At 38.3% G+C, this 18,241-nt stretch overlaps 1 protein-coding gene across 1 annotated transcript in view; it reads right to left on the bottom strand.

Moving 5' to 3' along the window:
• LOC306852385 (thyroid hormone receptor alpha) overlaps window positions 1-18,241 on the bottom strand; it is a 133,069-nt gene that overhangs the window by 30,094 nt on the left and 84,734 nt on the right. Inside the window, exon 3 of the mRNA XM_079389143.1 lies at window positions 685-933. Coding sequence (XP_079245269.1) covers window positions 685-740 — 56 coding nt within the window. The 5' untranslated portion in view covers window positions 741-933. The remainder of the gene's footprint in view (window positions 1-684; window positions 934-18,241) is intronic.

Raw genomic sequence — 18,241 nt, 5'->3', positions numbered from 1 at the left:
ACTGTGGATAAACATGCTGGCTTTCTGAAAATACCGGTTAGCTTGCAGTTTAGAGATCTCCACTTCGATATTCTATTATCAAAAAAAAGTGTAATTCATCAAGTGTTCATTTATGAGAGAGAGAGGCTGTATATGTATGAATTACCACAATTTTCCCCAAGTTTATCTATTAACTGTGAAGCTGTGGCTTTAACTCCTTTAGAAAAAATGATGTTCCCAGCTCCTTATTGAGAAAAATAATGTAGCTCTTGAGCAATTAATCTATTTTATTGATAAAATTTCAGGGCAGCGGTTTTTTTTTTTTTTTTAAATGTAGAGTGCGTTAATTTGCGCAATGATAACCTACCATGCTGAGGTAAAGGCTAGTCTCTTAGCGTCTGCCTTCAGACTCTAAAGCACGACATAGAGCCAGCACCACACTCACTGTGAGATGTACACACACAAATGGAGCCAGTTACTGGGAAAACTGAGGAGACTGTGTGCATTGACCAGAAAATTTGAGTTTCCTGAAGCGTCACTATGTGAAATAAAATTCGATAAACACGCACACACAGAAGTAAGGAGCACGGGCAACTTTACACCAACACATACTGTACAAACTCAAATTATGAGCATTATGACTAACGTCGAAGCTTCACTAATGAGTCTGGAATCTCTTGTGAGATCAGTTCTTAACAGGCTCACCGTTTCTCTTCTCCCTCTGATTGGTTTGGGTCTTGCTGCTTGGGCATGTGTTCCATTCACCTTATTTCCATCCAGCAGCCAATCATGTGAGACTGAGGCGGGCCCCACCTTCGAATGCACGCCTGTCATTCGCGGGTTGTGATGAGTCAGACAGTCATCGGATGGCTCTGCGGAGCGATGCTCACAAACAAGCCCACCTCACTCTCCAACTCAGATGGCTGGTGATAATGCAGTAATATGTGATGAGGTCTGCGGAAAAAAAAAGAGAGAATCAAAATGAGCATGTGCACTAATCAATGCAGAATGCTGCAAGAACAGACAGTGATGAAAAAGAGACCAAGATCAAACAGTAAGTGTTGTTTTTCATTCACAAAACTTCCTGGGGAAATGCAAAAGTTTTGCGAGTGAATGCAAAGTTTCTCAGGGGAGTGCAAAACTTTTGCAAGTAAACAAAAATGTTCTCTGGGAGGCAAAAGTTATGAGATAATTGTTCCTCCGATCCCATATTTTTTATGAATGCTCAATACAAACTTGTACACTTGTTGATAAATGTTATGCTTATTTTGAATTACTATATTTTATTTGTTTTGATCTTCATAGCATTTTTACCACTAAGGTCATTAATATTGAGAGTAATAAAATTACAAATAATATTAATCTTATATCAATGTATTAACTCCTCCAATCTCATTTTTATGGGGTCATTACAAACGATAAGCTTGCTTATTGATTGATTTATGTTTATTTATAATTTAGATACCAATAAGACACCAATAAGTTCAATAAAATGAAGAGTTTAAAAAAGTAATCTTATATCACTGTATTAAAAAATAATGCATTTCACCGATAAGGTCATTAAAATTAAGAGTTTACAAATAAATAAATACTCCAGTACAATAACTCTGGTCTACATTCTACTCTGAAACTGAGTGCCAGATGTTTGTGCATCCCCCTCCTCTTTTAGCCGTCTATCCCATGTGACTTTCCCATGAGCTCTCCAGAGCATCGCTGGCTCACTGGAGACAGTGATCACACTTTCCAGAAAATAACTCAGATTACGAGGGATGTAATCCCATCTCTCCCTTTACCACATACTGCGCAACCCAGGAGCTCACATGCACCACTAGGCTGCTCTTTCACTTCTTTGGCAGAAACAATGCGTCTTAAAACCTGTGTAAATCACAAGGCCTCGACTGCCTTGATAATCTGGATTAGGTGGTAGGATATTGAGAAAAACAATGATTGGGGTTGCATAGGCCATGGATTCTGATGAGCTGAACATGTCATCGCTTACAGTATTTTAACTGTGCATTTAGACTTAATTCTGTATGCAGACTGTCCTGAAATTGACACACAAGTCTAAACATAACAGATGAGATTAGACAAAGGAAGTCAACATGTACAAGCAAATTAGGGATTTGGCAACACAACAAATCGGTCTCCAAACTTAGTGTCTGTTTTGCTGTTGTCACAGGTCAATAAGGTCAGACTAAGAGTCCAAAAAAAGCCACTGATCCAGGATTCTTTTTATATTGACTATTATCACTGTTATATTATCAAAAATAATACAGATATTCAGTAGCTTTGATGTTGTGTGTGCATCTGTACAAAGCAAGGGCAGAGAGTGAGCAGCTGCAGGAAAACTGCAAGACTTGAATTGTGCTTAACATGAGACATGCTTTATATTAAGGACTTCAAATTAGCTTATGAGAATAGATTTTAGCTCATCTTGCCCTGCCAGGTGCTCTGACAGATACGTGTGCTAACAGATACGGTGTGCTGTTTGAGACATGCTTTAGCTATTTTGTTATTTAACTGAAGTTTCACAGGTATATCTTCACCTCTAAATGAAAGAAAGTCACATAAGTATTTCCATTTTGCATAAAGGCTTGTCCTGACAACAAGCATGTCTATGCTAAACTTCACAGACTTCACGTCAAACAAGCGCAACAGAAAGGGAGCACAATAATTCTGACTGAAATATACATTTTATATACTTTTCACTAAAATGTTTGTTTATAGATTTTATATGGCACAAGCAACTGTATGAGAGCAGTAACTGTAAAGGACTAGTTTAATATAATTATTATATTTAGATGAGTGAAAATGTGTTCCTCCGAGCTAACATTTAGTCTGTGCTTTTGTTTTTGTTTTTATTTTCATTTTAATTTAGTTATCTTAATGTCTGCTTATTTTGCTCATAATGTACAGTCTAGACACAAATAAATTCACTATTTTCACTTTAAAAAATCTTCAGTTTTTATTGTTTGGGAGATAACATTGGGTATAATGCCTTTAAAAAAAAATTAATTGATTTATCAAGAAATAATCAAATTGCAGCCCGAGTTTAATAATTTGGAGATTATCCATGCTTAAAAGATCAGTTAAGCAGCAAAATCTGCATAGAATGTTATGAACATGTTGCATCTAAAAGTGGAAGTACTGAACATTCAGCCCAGTCTGCAGAATATACTGATATGTATATCATAATTTGCCATCAGCCTAAAAATTACAGAGAAATGATTTTTGGCCCGTATCGCTCAGCCCTAATTCTTTCTTCAAGTTGTCTGGCCTCCTCTACAAAGGCGTTTTCAATGAAAACTGATATCTCGAGGCAACTTCACAAAGCGATCTGCTTGACAGATGTGCATGGGTAAGTGTATAATGATGTTTCTTTTGTATCTATTATGCTCACAGTTACTAAGAGCACTCCCCAAACAAACCGATGTGGAACATGCCGTACGGCCCTCTGAATCCATCTATGAATGGGTGGCTCTAGACCAGAGAGGGGAATTAGATCGTTTTATTGTGTGAAGAGAAAGAAAAAGATCTGGTGGCTTAAGCTCAAACCTTGAGAAAGCACGATCACAGAGCCGAGTGCTGCTGGACTCCATGATACTCATGTACTGATACGGCGGGGATACGCTCGCATACCGCCGAATCCGAACAGCCCATATTCTGACTGCGGAGGGGGTGCTTGGTGATTCAAGCGCATGGCTAGTATGTGACGCAAGCCTTTGACAATGAAGCCAAGAGGGCATTTGTTCTGTATTAGTTAATGCTCAGCTGGCCTATCATCTTTTATCAGACTTGCCTGTTCGCATATTAACCGGCCTAACAGGCCTTCTCATCTGCTTGTCCGGCTGATGTGTGTTCAACTGTGTTCCCATCGATTGTGTGTAGAGTTAAGCATGTGTGTGTAAATGTTTTTAAGCGTGTTATTACCAAAACATGGGTGACGCTTGGCAGGACTGCTGCAACTAATCACAATAATTAGTCTCCTATGATTAACAAAGGATTCAAGAGGATTATGTGTTATGAGATAGTAGCTCATGAAATAAAGTACTTTAAATGGTGACGCTGCCTCCTGATTAGAGATCGACCGATATATCGATTTACCGATATTTTTCCCGATATTTAAGCATTTTTCCATAATCGAATATCGGTTTTGTAATATCGGATTCCCCGATAAACACCGCCATCTTGTGGACGTTTTCAGAATTGCGCGCAGGATCGCAATTGCAGCGCATCTGAGGGGAGACGAGACAGCAACAGCGTGCAGGTACTTGATTTGCTGTAGTTAGTAAACTATTTAATATTACAAGCATTAATGCACAAATTAGATGTATTACATAAATGCCTGATATATAGTTTAAATGCAACTTGGCTCTAAGAAATATGATAAATAAGATACTCTGTCAAGCCCTGTCCCTATAAAGATAGGCTATAACTTTGCCTGAAATAACACAGCCATGAATTAGCACATGGTGGAAATAAAAGCGCTGAATTGAATTCTCTCTGTGGTCTATTAGTCTCGTGAAGTCGGAGTCACATAGATAATCCGTCGAGTCCTCTCCCAATAAAGACGTAACTTTGCATGAATTAAATAATACAGCCATGAATGATTGCATGTTGGAAAGAAAAGCATTGAATGTAATTCTCTCTCTGTTGTCTATATGCTCATCATTAGTCTCGTGAAGCCGCTTTCATATTGCAGTTCACTCAGCGGGTTGATGCTCAAGAAATGCTCAGCACGGCCACCGCATGTAACTTTTAACAAGATTCACTTTTTTGAAGCACCCTAAATTGTATTAACACTTACTATATAACCATTATTTTGTTTATAAACATCTAAATTAATACAACTCTATGGAAATTAATTATTTATTATCTCCGCGATCGATCGCAGTTTGAGTAGCCTATAGTTCTGTGTAAATGCATAGATAAACCGCGCTGTCAGCAGCATAATTTAGAGCATGCCAGTTGAGAAATGCAATAAAATACAATGCTTGTTATATTCCAATATTCCAGAGAATATTATTCCGTGAATTAACATTATCCAGTGAATTATTCTTCACTCTTTATCCTATTAAACAGCTTATAAACCTACTAAAACTGTAGTTAAAAATGAAGTTGATATGACTCCTTTCCTTTATTTTCTCCATTTGAAAACATTGGACTTTCTATGTTAATTTTGCTTACTGCTAATATTAGTGTTGCTGCTAAAGCTTTTTATAAATAAAATGTTTTTTATTGTTGTAATACGAAGATTAAATTGAACATGACAGGGCTCTAGACTGCGAACAAAATGGTAATTGTTTGCGAGTTAAAATTTGACGTGGTCGCATTTGTACGAGTGCCAGGTCTGCGCTGCTCCAAAGCGTCTGCTTCATACAGCGCGCGCTGCCAGCCGCAGCACATTATAGCAGGAGTCAGATTTCACTGATCACGTGAAGAGAGGTGCTTTCAGCCGAGCGCTTAGTGGGTAGAGCCTGGTTTATACTCGCCGCGTCAGCACGAGCGTGAAGGTGCGCGTCGCGGATGGAGCGCAACGGATGGATTTGTTTTCAAACTAAAGTAAAAGACCGCTTCTTAAACCAGAGAAGGTGAACGTGGTGGTATTCTTGTAGAAAAAACTCCTGTCAGCTACAGCCAGTTTAGTTTTACTTTTCTTTTTGTTTTCGTTTTGAGAAGCTTGTTATCTTTGCTGTTTACCTCAGGTTATGCTATGGAGGCTTTCCTTAATTAAAAAAAAAATATATATTAATATTTATTTGCTTCCTCAGAGTTTGCTAAACATTCTGTAATATACTAGGTATATAGTACAGCATGTGATGTGTCCTGCCATGCCTCGTCTTATTCGTTTTTGTTGATAAATGTTATGTAAGAGTTTGTCATTGTCAACGTACTGTTTTATTGTTGTTGCGCTTTTTAATTAAGAATAACAATGAATCCATCTTTTGTTTTAGTCTTAAAAAGTTAAAGGTGTATAGATATAAGCAAAACAGACAATGATCTTTTCTTGTAAAATGTGACACCAAGATCGCAAATTTGAAAGTAAAAAGCGCACGAAAAAAGAAATTCCTGTCACAAAATTTAAATCACAAATAATACAGATGAAAAAGAACGAGTTGAATGTTGAAAACTTTCGTTACCATATAACTATAAACTATGATAAAAGTTCATCAGCATGCATTGATTAATCAAATGTTGTAGCAAAAACAAAAAACAAATTGCAACCAAATTATGTGCTCGTGCGCAAAAGTGAGATCAGTGGGAAGAATGAGTCTAGAGCCCTGTGTGAAAGACTGCTAATTCTCAAAACATTTTTTGTTAAGATGACTGAAAGGAGGAAAAACCAAAGTGAAGTATGGACTTACTTCACGCAGTCATTTATTTACTTTATAACAGTAAATAAATATCGGTTCTGCATATCGGTTATCGGGCACATAGACATGCAAATAATTGGTATCGGTATCGGTTATAAAAAATCAATATCGGTCGATCACTACTCCTGATTGGTGGACGGCCATTGAAGGGATTGTTCAACCATAATTGAAATTTCTGTATAAAATTTTTAACCCTCATTTCATTACATGTATGGAGCAACAAAAAAAAAAAAAACATGTTTTGAAATATGAAAAAAAAAAAAATAATAAAATCTTGCTGTACATGTTGACTTGTTTGGTCACCAACACCATTTACTTCCACTGTACAGCACAGCCTATTCAGAAGATAGTGATGACTAAAAATTAATTTGCCTGACTTCTCATTGATAAAACTAATGCATTCAGATGATAATTTATTCACTGTGGAGGATTAAGTTTTTTTTTCTTCTTAACAGCTTTCACTTGTTGTAGTGTACAGTGGCTCAGTAGTGCACAACACAATGAAATCTCCACATGGAACAAATCAAGCTGCATCTCAATAAAATTAGCAAAACACAATGGAAACAAGCCGCAACATAGCAAAATTAGCACAACGCAATGGAAACAAGCCGCAGCACAGCGAAATTTCCACAATAAAGCAAAACAAGTCGCAACACAATGAAATGTCCATAAAACAATGGAAACAAGTTGCAACACAATGAAATTAGCACAACACAATGGAAACAAGCCACAACACAGCAAAATTATCACAATGCAACAGAAACCAGCCGCAACACAACAAAATTAGCACAACATAATGTGGATATTTCATTGTGTTGTGGAGATTTTGTTGTGTTGTGCACTACTGGGCCACCATAGTAGTGGAGTGGTAATGTAATATTATTCTTGCAAACAGTTTCCAGCATTTCAGAAATAAAAGAACAGAAGTCAAGACATTCTGTATTCAGACTGCAATGAAATCACTGACAAAGACTAGCCCCTGCACATTTTTTAATTACCTTACACCTCCTATGAGAAACAATTACTGTCTAAACAGGGCTTAGGGAAAAGAGCAGCCTAAACACTCTTCTAAATATCTTCTTTTGTGTTCTACGAAAGAAAGTAAGTCACAAGGTTATCAAAAACCATGAGGAAGAGTCACTGAATTTTGGGTCAACTACTAAGCCCTTTAAGCACCGTTTAAGTCTAAAATGTACACGGACAATCTTGTCGCTGCCCAGGCCTGTTTACTGTAGGAGGTCTACCTCTCTCTCCTGTTCAGTCAAGGTCAAAGACATAAAGCCTCATACAATCAAACATACGGGATCTATAAATGTAGCTTTACAAGGCAGGGTTCCTGCTAAACATGCAACTGAGCGAGAACAGGGACAGGAGGGAAACCAGGAGAAAGAGAAAAAGAACACAGCAGATTAAGTTTAATTCAGCATAGGGCCATAAACGGGTAAAACAAAGAGGGGTGGTGCTTGTTAATGATGACTGTTTGTTTTAGTGTGTGTGTGTGTGTGTGTGTGTGAGAGACTGGAGCCAAAAATGCACAAAGGCCATATAAATTTTAAAGTGGAGCATTGCAGGTATCGTTGACACTGTTGTGTGTGAAGGGGCAATGCTTGACATATGTTGACAGTGCATACACTATATATAAATTCTGCAGCAGGTGCAGCCGAGTAAGGTTTTCGGCCTCATTTTTCTTGCTGTAAGTTTGTCGCTGTTTTCTGCATTCTCAAATGCGGCACTAAAACTTTTTTAATTGGCAAGAAGAAAGTGGACTCTGTTTCTCTCTTCCCGTTTTCCTACTTTCTTCTTGCCCTTAATCCAATGTTTTAAATGCTGGTTTGAAAGCATCATGAAAAAGAATAATTAGATAGTATGTTGCAGAGCGAAACGGCCTCTGTTAATTAGCCTCTCTCTCATTCTCTCTTTTTTACAATTACATTTACATAAACATTTTTTACAACACAACCGCAGTACAATAAAATGACACAATAAGTTATAAGATGGCTAAAAGATAAGCATTTTCAACTAGTGGGATTTGACAGGTTGGCCGCTATACTTATGAACAGCTAATGACAGAGCACTGATGATCCAGGAGATAAAGATTCCAGACTGTGATTTGAGATTATCTCAGTGAAGGCCATGTTGAATTCCAGTTAGAGTGCACCATCCTTTAATAAATGTTTCACAAAGAAGCCAAGGCAAGAAGAGATCCTTAATAAATCCTAAACTCGAACACCCTTGAAAAAGAGTATTTTGTATGTCAAAGAGATTGAAAAATGCTACTTTGCTTGATTGCTGATCTCAGCCTAACTAAAAGATCTAATGCACAAATCACACATATGCTTCTTGAACAGCACTTTCACATTAAAATAAAACTGAAGAAACACCTTCCTCGTGATTGTGTGCCTGAAATACAATTATATATCAGAGCACAGCCTCTAAAATCAGAGATGGTGGCACATTTAGCTTACAACCAAGTGTTGAGACCCATTGTTTTTATCTGGGTGGTTAAATGCAAGAAATATCTAGTCACATGTTTTCTTTTTAGGGGCAAAAAAAAAATACTAGTACAAAAGAATAATAATACTCACCAAAGCCACTTTTTTTGTTTAATTTGGTGCTTGGCGAGTGTTAATATTGGACCCTGCCTCACTTGTCCTCCTTCCCAGCGATTGCTGTTTACATTAGGTGGAGTGGGCTGATAAAGCTATCTGATTGATGGCTACTTAAACTGCATCTGTTAGTCACCACATGTCTGATTATTGTCTCTCGGTAGTTGACCTTTTGGTAGTTGTTACTACTACATGTCAGGTTTACAAAGAGTGGATGAGAAATGGTTAAGAAAAGGACAGAGAAGAGAAGCTGAAAGACGAGAGTGGTCAACCAGTATAGATCTTTGGGAAGGTTGGCCAAAGGACAGTTATAATGCGATTTAATGACATTATATATATATTTTTTTTCCTTAAGGATCATGTAACACCGAAAACCTGAGCCATACAGCACAGCCATGAAAAAGGAGCCATACAGATTACAGTAAACATAATAAAATACAAAACAGTTATCTAAAATTGTACAAATATATGCACTTTAGTGTATATATATTATATATATATATATATATATATATATATATATATATATATATATATATATATATATACACACACATATATATATATATACACACACATACATTATATATCTTTAGTATTAAATAATGTGTGAATATTAAATTAAAAGATACAGTATAGATCTAATCTAATATAGGTCACAAAATGTGCAATCTGAAAAACAAATTTATCAATAATTTCAAAAAGTCAAATGTGAGTCAATCCGTCAGGTAGGTAGATATATAACCATCTACTATTGTTCATCTGAACCTGTAGAATATGTCCTGACGGACAGGATGGGAGCTTCTTTTGGCAGACGCAGCCTCTTCTATCCAACACTTTGCTTTTACAACATTAAATCACCCTAGACATTTATTGCGTTTGAATAATCGCCATTTTATCTGAGGAGAAATTTAGCTTGTGTCTGTTTAGCATCTTCTCTAGCTCAAGAATAAGGAAAATTAATGAGGTGGATCGGCTCAAATGCAAGACGGAGACTACACAGCAAGACGACGGTTATCTTGCGTAAGGTCAGTCTGACAAAGCCACTTCCCTTAGACACAGACGGATGTTTAGGGGGAAACAAAAAGGGGAAAGGAAGGGCATTGTGGGAAACCTCCCCAACACACACAAACACTCCCCTTCAAAGAGTGCACTTCCTCCTCCCTCGTTCCACCATGCCTTTGGCAAAGACACATCAAGACGCTGCCAAGAATGTGACTGTATTTGAAAAACAAATTAGAGGCTTTTCCCTTCACGATTTTGCTGTTTCTAAGATGGATCAATCAAAAAAACCCAAAAAACTTTGATGTTCTCAAAAAGTGGTTAAAAAGAAGATTCTGTGAATTGAGCTCTCTGTGGGTTTGCTGGCTTTGTACATAGCTAAATCATGCTCCATTAATCTTTCACAAGGCCAGTCAGTCAGGCATAAATAACCTGAGATTTACTTGAAGATGGATGCTTCAGCATTTATTTTTTATTACGGTATACCAAAAGGAATTGCTTGAGCCTAGCAACTTATCAAGTGATCCCACTGCAGTCAGATGCATGTTCAGTGTCAAGGAGGAGGCTGTGAACTTCCCCTCAGATCAGGGCAGATGGCGCACTGCTCTTCCTCTGGCGCAACTTAAAGTCAAACGGACTGAACACAGCTTTCCATCTAATGACCAACTTTTTAGGGCTGTCAAAGTTAAACACATGCGATTAATTAAATATATTTAAAATGCTTATTCAATTTGACATTGTAAGTGTTTCATTCTGTGTGATTTCTAAAAAAAAAAAATAATGGGAACATTCAGAGCTGATTAAATGTGACTGGAGCCACATCGGGTGTCTTGTACATATACAAGTTATTGTGAAATTTAAACAATGCTGATATCTGTCATTATTTAAAAAGTTGTTCCAAACCTGTATGACATAGTTTCCTTTGTAGAACACAAAAGGAGCCCCCCCCCCCCCCCCAACATTTTGAGCAAAAGCTGAGAAAATAAATTTTTCAATCAAATTTTTATCAAATACTACAGCTGGATCATATTCAGTATTATTACCAAAGCAAAGATGCAGTAGATCACTTCCACTAGCTTGCACAGTCCTTTACCACTTCCCGGATCGCCATTTCACTCGGTAACATTTGGCAGTTTTCATTTATAAGCTGTTTATTGTTGATGATCGCATTACTTTCCATATATACATAGGAGATCGCTCGTTTCTGCGTCTTCCACATTTGTGTTTTTGATAGGCACATTCTAGACTCATTCAGGAGATGTGTGATAGCGCCCCTGAATGTATGATAGCATGAAACCGGAATCCCAGAAAATTCCGTGTTTAGAAAGAGTTAATTGTGATTAAATACTTGACTCAACTGACAGCCCTACTGCTTACACATATAATTAGCATGACTAAGTAGGAGATACTCAAACGTAGAGAGAGAGAGAGATTGAAACAGAACGAAGCCAGAGGTCAGGGAGACAAGTGGGGTCAAAGGTCACCACTATTTTTGGATAGAAGCCCAGTTAAAGATCTATCTCCTTTCCTCCTTACCTGTTTGTGTGTACTTCATATACGTCACCAGGGTCTGTGCCCGGGGCAGCAGTACAGAACTGAGATACCACGCGATAAAACTGCTGTTTGTGGAGCATGAGATATCTGAACGCTCCAGCAAACTTCTGAGCAAACACAGCAGGTGAGGTTTGGCAGTCAATCAGATAAACAGGTATAGTATTTTTATGAATGGAGCAGAAGTCAAGCCATGTGGAAACAAAGGGAATTCCAATGCATGCATGTGTGTGTGTGTGTGTGTATTGGCAGAGGCTGGGACAACCCTGTGGCTCAGTGACACCCGGTAAGGTTATGATGGGAATTAAAGCAGATTGAAAGGTGTGGTATCTTGGCCAAAGGCCCTTCGATCTGCACATGCACTGCCAGAGCATTCACTGGTCTGGGGAATCTCAGCTGCATGCATTGCCTATCACTAGCTCTCTTTCACACTATTTCTTTCCCTCACAGTCTCTCAGAAGCTGGACACATACACAACAGCAAAGCAGGAAAAAAAACAGACATGACAGCAAGTCTCACTGACTTCAAACTCCCCTTGGGCTGTTTGTGTAAAAAAATCATTCACCTAAAATTGAAAGTTCTGTCAACCCTCACCTACATGTTGTTTCAACCCCGTATTATTTTCTTTCCTCCAGCATTTAACGCTCGAGGTGTCCTTTTCCTTTTTTTAATATGACTCATTTTGGTTTGGAATGTAGTGCACAATAACTATGTACAAGTAAAAATAAAAAGTAAATTTAACAACAGTGAGCGCTGCAGTAGAGGGGAAGATTTTCAGCAATTAACAAATACATGTAGCATACAAATAAATAAAGTATGGATTAGTATCATAAAGCATGGATTACATGACGACACTAAAAATGGATTACCTATGATGCATAATTTTTTTGTTTGTTTTTAGCAACATAAACAAAATATTTTGCGTTTGTAACAATAGCGTTCAACTTTTTTTTTTTAATCAATTACTTTTTTTAATCAATCCAAAAATAAAAAGTTCAGTCATTTACTCACCCTCATGTCATTTCCAAACATGTACTCTTTCTTCTTTGGAACTGATAACAGTTTTAATAGTTTTACATGGTATATGGAGTGGGAAAAAAAACAGACATTTTTTAAAATATCTTCTTTTGTGTTCTACAGAATGTTTGGGATGACATGAGGGTAAGTAAATGATGACAGAATTGCTTGCCCAACACTCTTTTTAGGTTTTCTATGAATCTGCTTTCACCAGGCATGTGAAATAACATCACATAAAGTAAAGTCATGCAAGATGTAACTGTGTTAAAGATGATCTGAGGAACTTGGCTCTACTGTGCTTATTACTGGCAGCGGCATTTGTGTCCTGTAAGTTCTCATAAAATAGGTCTCAGAACAACATGTCCAGTTGTTGCTGTGTACACACACAGTATAAATCCAAGCATCAGCATGGCATAAAACACACCAGCTGTCGGACAAATGCATAAACACCAGAGCAAATAAAACCAGAGAAATAAATAAGGCCACATTTATAAAAAAATAAAAATGCACACTGTAGACCAGCATGCAGATTGTGGTGTGAATGGCCTGTACATGCTTCTAGTGGGACGACCCACCCCTTGAAGCAGCCACAAGCTGCTCTCCTCCTGAATCACACCCCTATATCACCTCGTTCTCCCCACCTACACCACCTCACCTGTTACCTCCACCCATCACCTCCTCATCTCAGTCACCTCAGTAATGAGCTATAAATGTAGGGTGCTGTGGCATACAGAGGGAGCCTGCACGCACCCCCAAGACTAAAAGGCGCTGGCGGGTGGATGAGCGGGGGCCCTCTCCCGGATGTTGTGCAGCCTTGAAAGCCGAGAAGGTGGCGGCGCTCACCATGATGATGGCGCCTGTGGTAGAGGGGTGATTTTTTTTTGGCCCAGTGCCAGAGTCAGGATCCATCCTCCCACGCTTGTGTGGTCCTGGATCATATTAGCACCCCTAGTATGCTTACATATTGTACCTTAAAAATCCATAATACACATATGTAGAAGCTGGGTGGAAATTCCCATAACATTGCCTCAAACATGCACATGCTTGATGCATTCCACATTTCGAGGCAAAAACAACAACTCACCCCATCAAAAATCAGGGCACAGTCACACATGTAGCAGCACATGCTCCTCTCTGGACTGTTTGGTTCTGTTTTATGTACAGAATAAAGTAGTTGGTTCAGTTTGTCATATGAGTTTCATCTATGAAGGATATGAAAAGGAGCATTACTGAAACTCTAAAATATATTTATTTATTTAGTTTGTTTTTCTAGACCTTGATGAAAATTATGAAGAAGAGAAAATGGAAGGGAAAAAAATAATAGATCTGATTTTTTTGTCATTTGTTGAGAAACTGCTTACAACACTTTCATTTTAAGAACAACTTTTAATTTTAATTTTTTTAGAATACTAAAATAATTGATTAAATGAGAGGAACTCATTTTCAGAAAACATGTTGAATGAATGAATGAATGATTCAATGACTTACGACACAAAAAAATGCTCCCTGCATCCAAATATGCCCTATTCCATATTATTTAGTTTTCGAAAAACAGCACATGAAATGAGTATCGTGTCTAAATACAATGATTTATAATATACAAATGCAGAGAACATTATTTACTTTATTAATGTCGTGAAAAAAGTTCTACATCCAGTGCAGAACATACTCAGTATGCAATTTGTGACACAGCAACTAACTTGATGTAGATGGTTTAGATCCTACCTGTCCGATCGTTATTACTTTGTATTTAAATGGGGAATTATCTCAATTAATATTGGATCAATATTGGATCAAAAAACAGTACACAGAATCTCTTGGATTACAATTTGCATCAAGACAGATGTATTGTTACTTCCTCTAGTCTACAGTCAAAAATTTGGGTGTTAAATTAGACAGCACTTGTTTTTTGAAAATCCTATTTCTCATGTTACAAAAACAGCATTTTTTTCATCTTATAAACATTGCCAAGCTGTTACCCTAACATGTTACCCGTTTCTGTTGCAGAAAAGCTAGTTCATGCATTTATGACCTCTAGACTGGACTATTGTAATGCACTGCTAGGTGGTTGTCCTGCATCTTCAATAAACAAGCTACAGGTACTCCAAAATGCAGCTGCTAGAGTTCTTACCAGGTCAAGAAAATATGATTATATTACCCCAATTTTACAGTCTCTGCACTGGCTACCTATTAAGTTCTGCATCAGTTACAAAATATTACTACTTACTTATAAGGCCCTTAACAGTCTAGCTCCTGCGTACCTAACTAGTCTTCTATCATGCTACATTCCATCATGCTCCCTAAAGTCGCAAAACTCTGGACTCTTGGTAATACCATGATAGCAAAGCCCACTAAAGGAGGTAGAGTTTTTTCACATTTGTCTCCCAAACTCAGGAATAACCTTCATGATTATATTTGGGGTTCAGACACACTCTCTCTGTTTAAATCTAGATTAAAGACACATAATTTTAGCCAAGCATTCATATAATGTATCTTGTAACTTTGTACTTCAGCTATATCTGCTCAAATGCACATTTTCATTCTTTTGCTTGGGTTTAACACATCATCTTTGCTTGGTTGGAACAGCAGCTACGCTAATTTCATCTCTATTTGCTTCTCTGTTTCTGCCATGGGTCTTGCATCCCAAGGCAACTAGGAATTACACAAGCTTCAGTCTGGATTCAACCCTTACGAAGATCCGAGATGACCGAACACCTGAGAAGAGATTATGCTAACCCCCAGAAAACCTCAGATGATGCTAACCCTGGAACAACATATAAAACTACCAAATTTTGCTTAAACGCAATCGCAACGTTTAATCGCAACATATAATCATTGCAAATTTCCTTGATCTTTTGACATATAAGAGGTCATTGTACTATCAAAACATTCTGTTGGTTTCAGAACTCAAAACTTTCTTGTCAGTCTAAAAACAGATTACAGTATATTGAAGCCAATCTGCCAAAAAAGACAGCTTGTAGGATGTGCCACTTTATAACATAATAGTGTGGCTAAACCAGGGCTACCGACAAGCTACGCAATATCATGTTCAATATCGCAGGCGATTCATCTGCGATTCTGAGTGCGAATTGCGTAGTTTGTCAGTGAACTACGGCTCTGTGTATTAAATGCCACTCCATTTAAAAACAGGTGATGGAGATTTACTGCTAATCACAGAACCGTCTTTACTGATGAGATGCGCATGACTATTGCATGCAAAATATCATGCAGCCCTAGGCTAAACACTGCCTCCGCAGAAAAACATCAATGCCTGCTTCTACATCACTGCCTGTTTAGCCCACCCACCGATTTATGCATGTAGTATAAATAACGAGAGGGGAAAACGTAGGTCTTCACAAAAATCAAACGATAAAGAGTCTGCGAAGACGACAAGATGCTGTGCAGTGCCAAGTTGTGCAAATACACAGTCTTTGCATTGCTTTCCTTCAGATACCAACATTAGGAAAGAGTGGATGAACTTTATTTTTAATGAATTTCCAGACTGTGCCAGTAAAAACTAATTTTTTTGTCCACTTCATTTTACTGCAGATTCATTTACAAACAAGGCACAATTTGACGAAGGATTTTTATAAAAATTGAAACTAAAAGATGATGCTGTGCTGACTATATTGGATCAGACTGCAATGACTGTAATGGGGTCAAAATAGGACAAAAAATAGCTTATTATTTCTAAATTATGTTTTTTCATGTAAAATCTTGATAACATTACAAGTGGACCTCAGAGAATTTTGAGCAGATGATGCAGGAAAAGAGACTGGTAAATACATGTGGAGGAGGGGAGCCACGAGATGGAGGGCTTGTGGCAAATTGCCCAAAGGTATGAAATGAAACCGTTACTGAATCATTTTTTCTGCTTTCCTCACATTTTTGCACTCACTTCATGTCCTTTCACAGAGCCAAGGCCTAACTCCGCACAACGTTAAGGATAGAAGCGAGATGAAAAACTAGGTGTCTGACAACTTTTAGCAGGGAATTCATCATTTTTTCCTGTATACATCCAAGTCTGTGTGTAGAGCGCCTGTATATGTCTGTGTACCTTAATCGGTTGTTTGTGCATATATGTTTGCTTTTTGGGAATGCGTAGCTGAGCGAGCTCTGTCTGTTTTTAATAAATGTGCATGTATAAGACTAAGTCTCTGAGGATAACTCTGTCTATTTATTTTTAGGTAAACACTGTGCTTCCTCTGCCTGTGGATTGTGGGTAATGGGGTTCTACCTCCTTTCTCAGACATACATTATGAATCGCATCTTCACCAAATCTGTAGTATCCAGCGCTGTAGTATGGCCCCTGAGGGCCCATCGAACACTATAACCTAAAGTACAAATGGCCCCTTTCTTATACAATAATACTGCGTTTCTTACTCTTTTATGGTGCGGTGGCGTACAGTGGAAATGGACCCCAATTCCCAGAGCACTTGCGGTGGGACTTCTCGCACATGCACAGAACGTTTGGCAGCTCGGGCTCCATGTGCAGCCGTAATGAGAAGCGCTGGCCCCTGGCACTTAATCAACAGGACAGCAGTTCAACGTGGCCCACTAACATAGCATGAGACGGGTCAATCCCTCCTTCACACTGACGCCTCAGGAGAGTCAGGAAACATTATGGTGCATAAACATTGATCATAACAACACACAGGGGAGGAACCAGAGAGATGATGGAGGGAGAGAGAAAACCAGAGAAAAAGGTTTCTCATTATTAACTACTGTAGCACACATATTACTAGCATATACAGTAGTAGGCTTTATAAGTAGGTACTTATAAAGCACATAGCAACGGCTAATTCTGCATGAATACTAACGTACCGTACAACTACCAACTATTAATAAGCAGCAAATTAGAAGTTTATTAAGGAAAAAGTTGTAGTTAATAGTGAGAATTTTACCTTAAAATAAAGTGTGACCTTAAAATAAAATTGAGAAAAACAAAAAATCCAAGCTAAAATGTTTGGTCACACTTCATTTTAACTAAATCGATAAGGGGTGACCGGTGGTAAATCCCCGACGGGGTGACCAGTGGACTGGTTCTCTTGAGTCAGTAACCTGGGCTTAAGTGTGGGATGCCCGGGTTTGGCTGGTGGACGAGTAGGAGTCCCTCCTGGAGGTCCAGGGGGGCCCTCGGAGGAGAGGAGGCCGGGGAGGAGAGAGGTCTAAGCAGGCAGAGGGGGTGAGGGAGAGTCGCCCGCCTCTGACCGAGCGTCTGGTTCCCTCGGTCGGGTAGATGAGGGTGTGTACGGTGCCCCCCCTCAGGCCAGAGTTGTGGTTCCCTGAGGCTTTAAGGTCCAATTCTCATCTTGCCTCAGTAAACTCCTAATTTGCTGCTTATTAATAGTTAGTAAGGTAGTTGTTAAGTTTAGGTACTGGGTAGGATAAGGGATGTAGAATATGGTCATGCAGAATATGTGCTTTATAAGCATTAATAAACAGCCAATATGTTAATAATATAACTCAGGGATATAACTCAAATCTGGCTCGCGAGATCTGGGTTGGAGCTAAACTCTACAGAAAAGTGGATCTCACGAGCCAGATTTGAGTATCACTGATATAACTAGTTATTAGTGAGAACTGGTCCCTATACTATAGTGTTACCAAATTTTTTACTTAATTTGACTGATTCCCTACTGGCTGGGCAAATCGCCCTTGGTGGCACTAGTGGTTCTCCATCAGAACTTGTCCACTCCATCCCGACCATAT

The sequence above is a fragment of the Barbus barbus genome, assembly GCF_936440315.1.
Source record: "Barbus barbus genome assembly, chromosome: 32".
Lineage (NCBI taxonomy): Eukaryota > Metazoa > Chordata > Actinopteri > Cypriniformes > Cyprinidae > Barbus > Barbus barbus.
The sequence above is the reverse complement of the archived record's forward strand: the minus strand, read 5'-3'. Positions and strand labels throughout refer to the sequence as shown.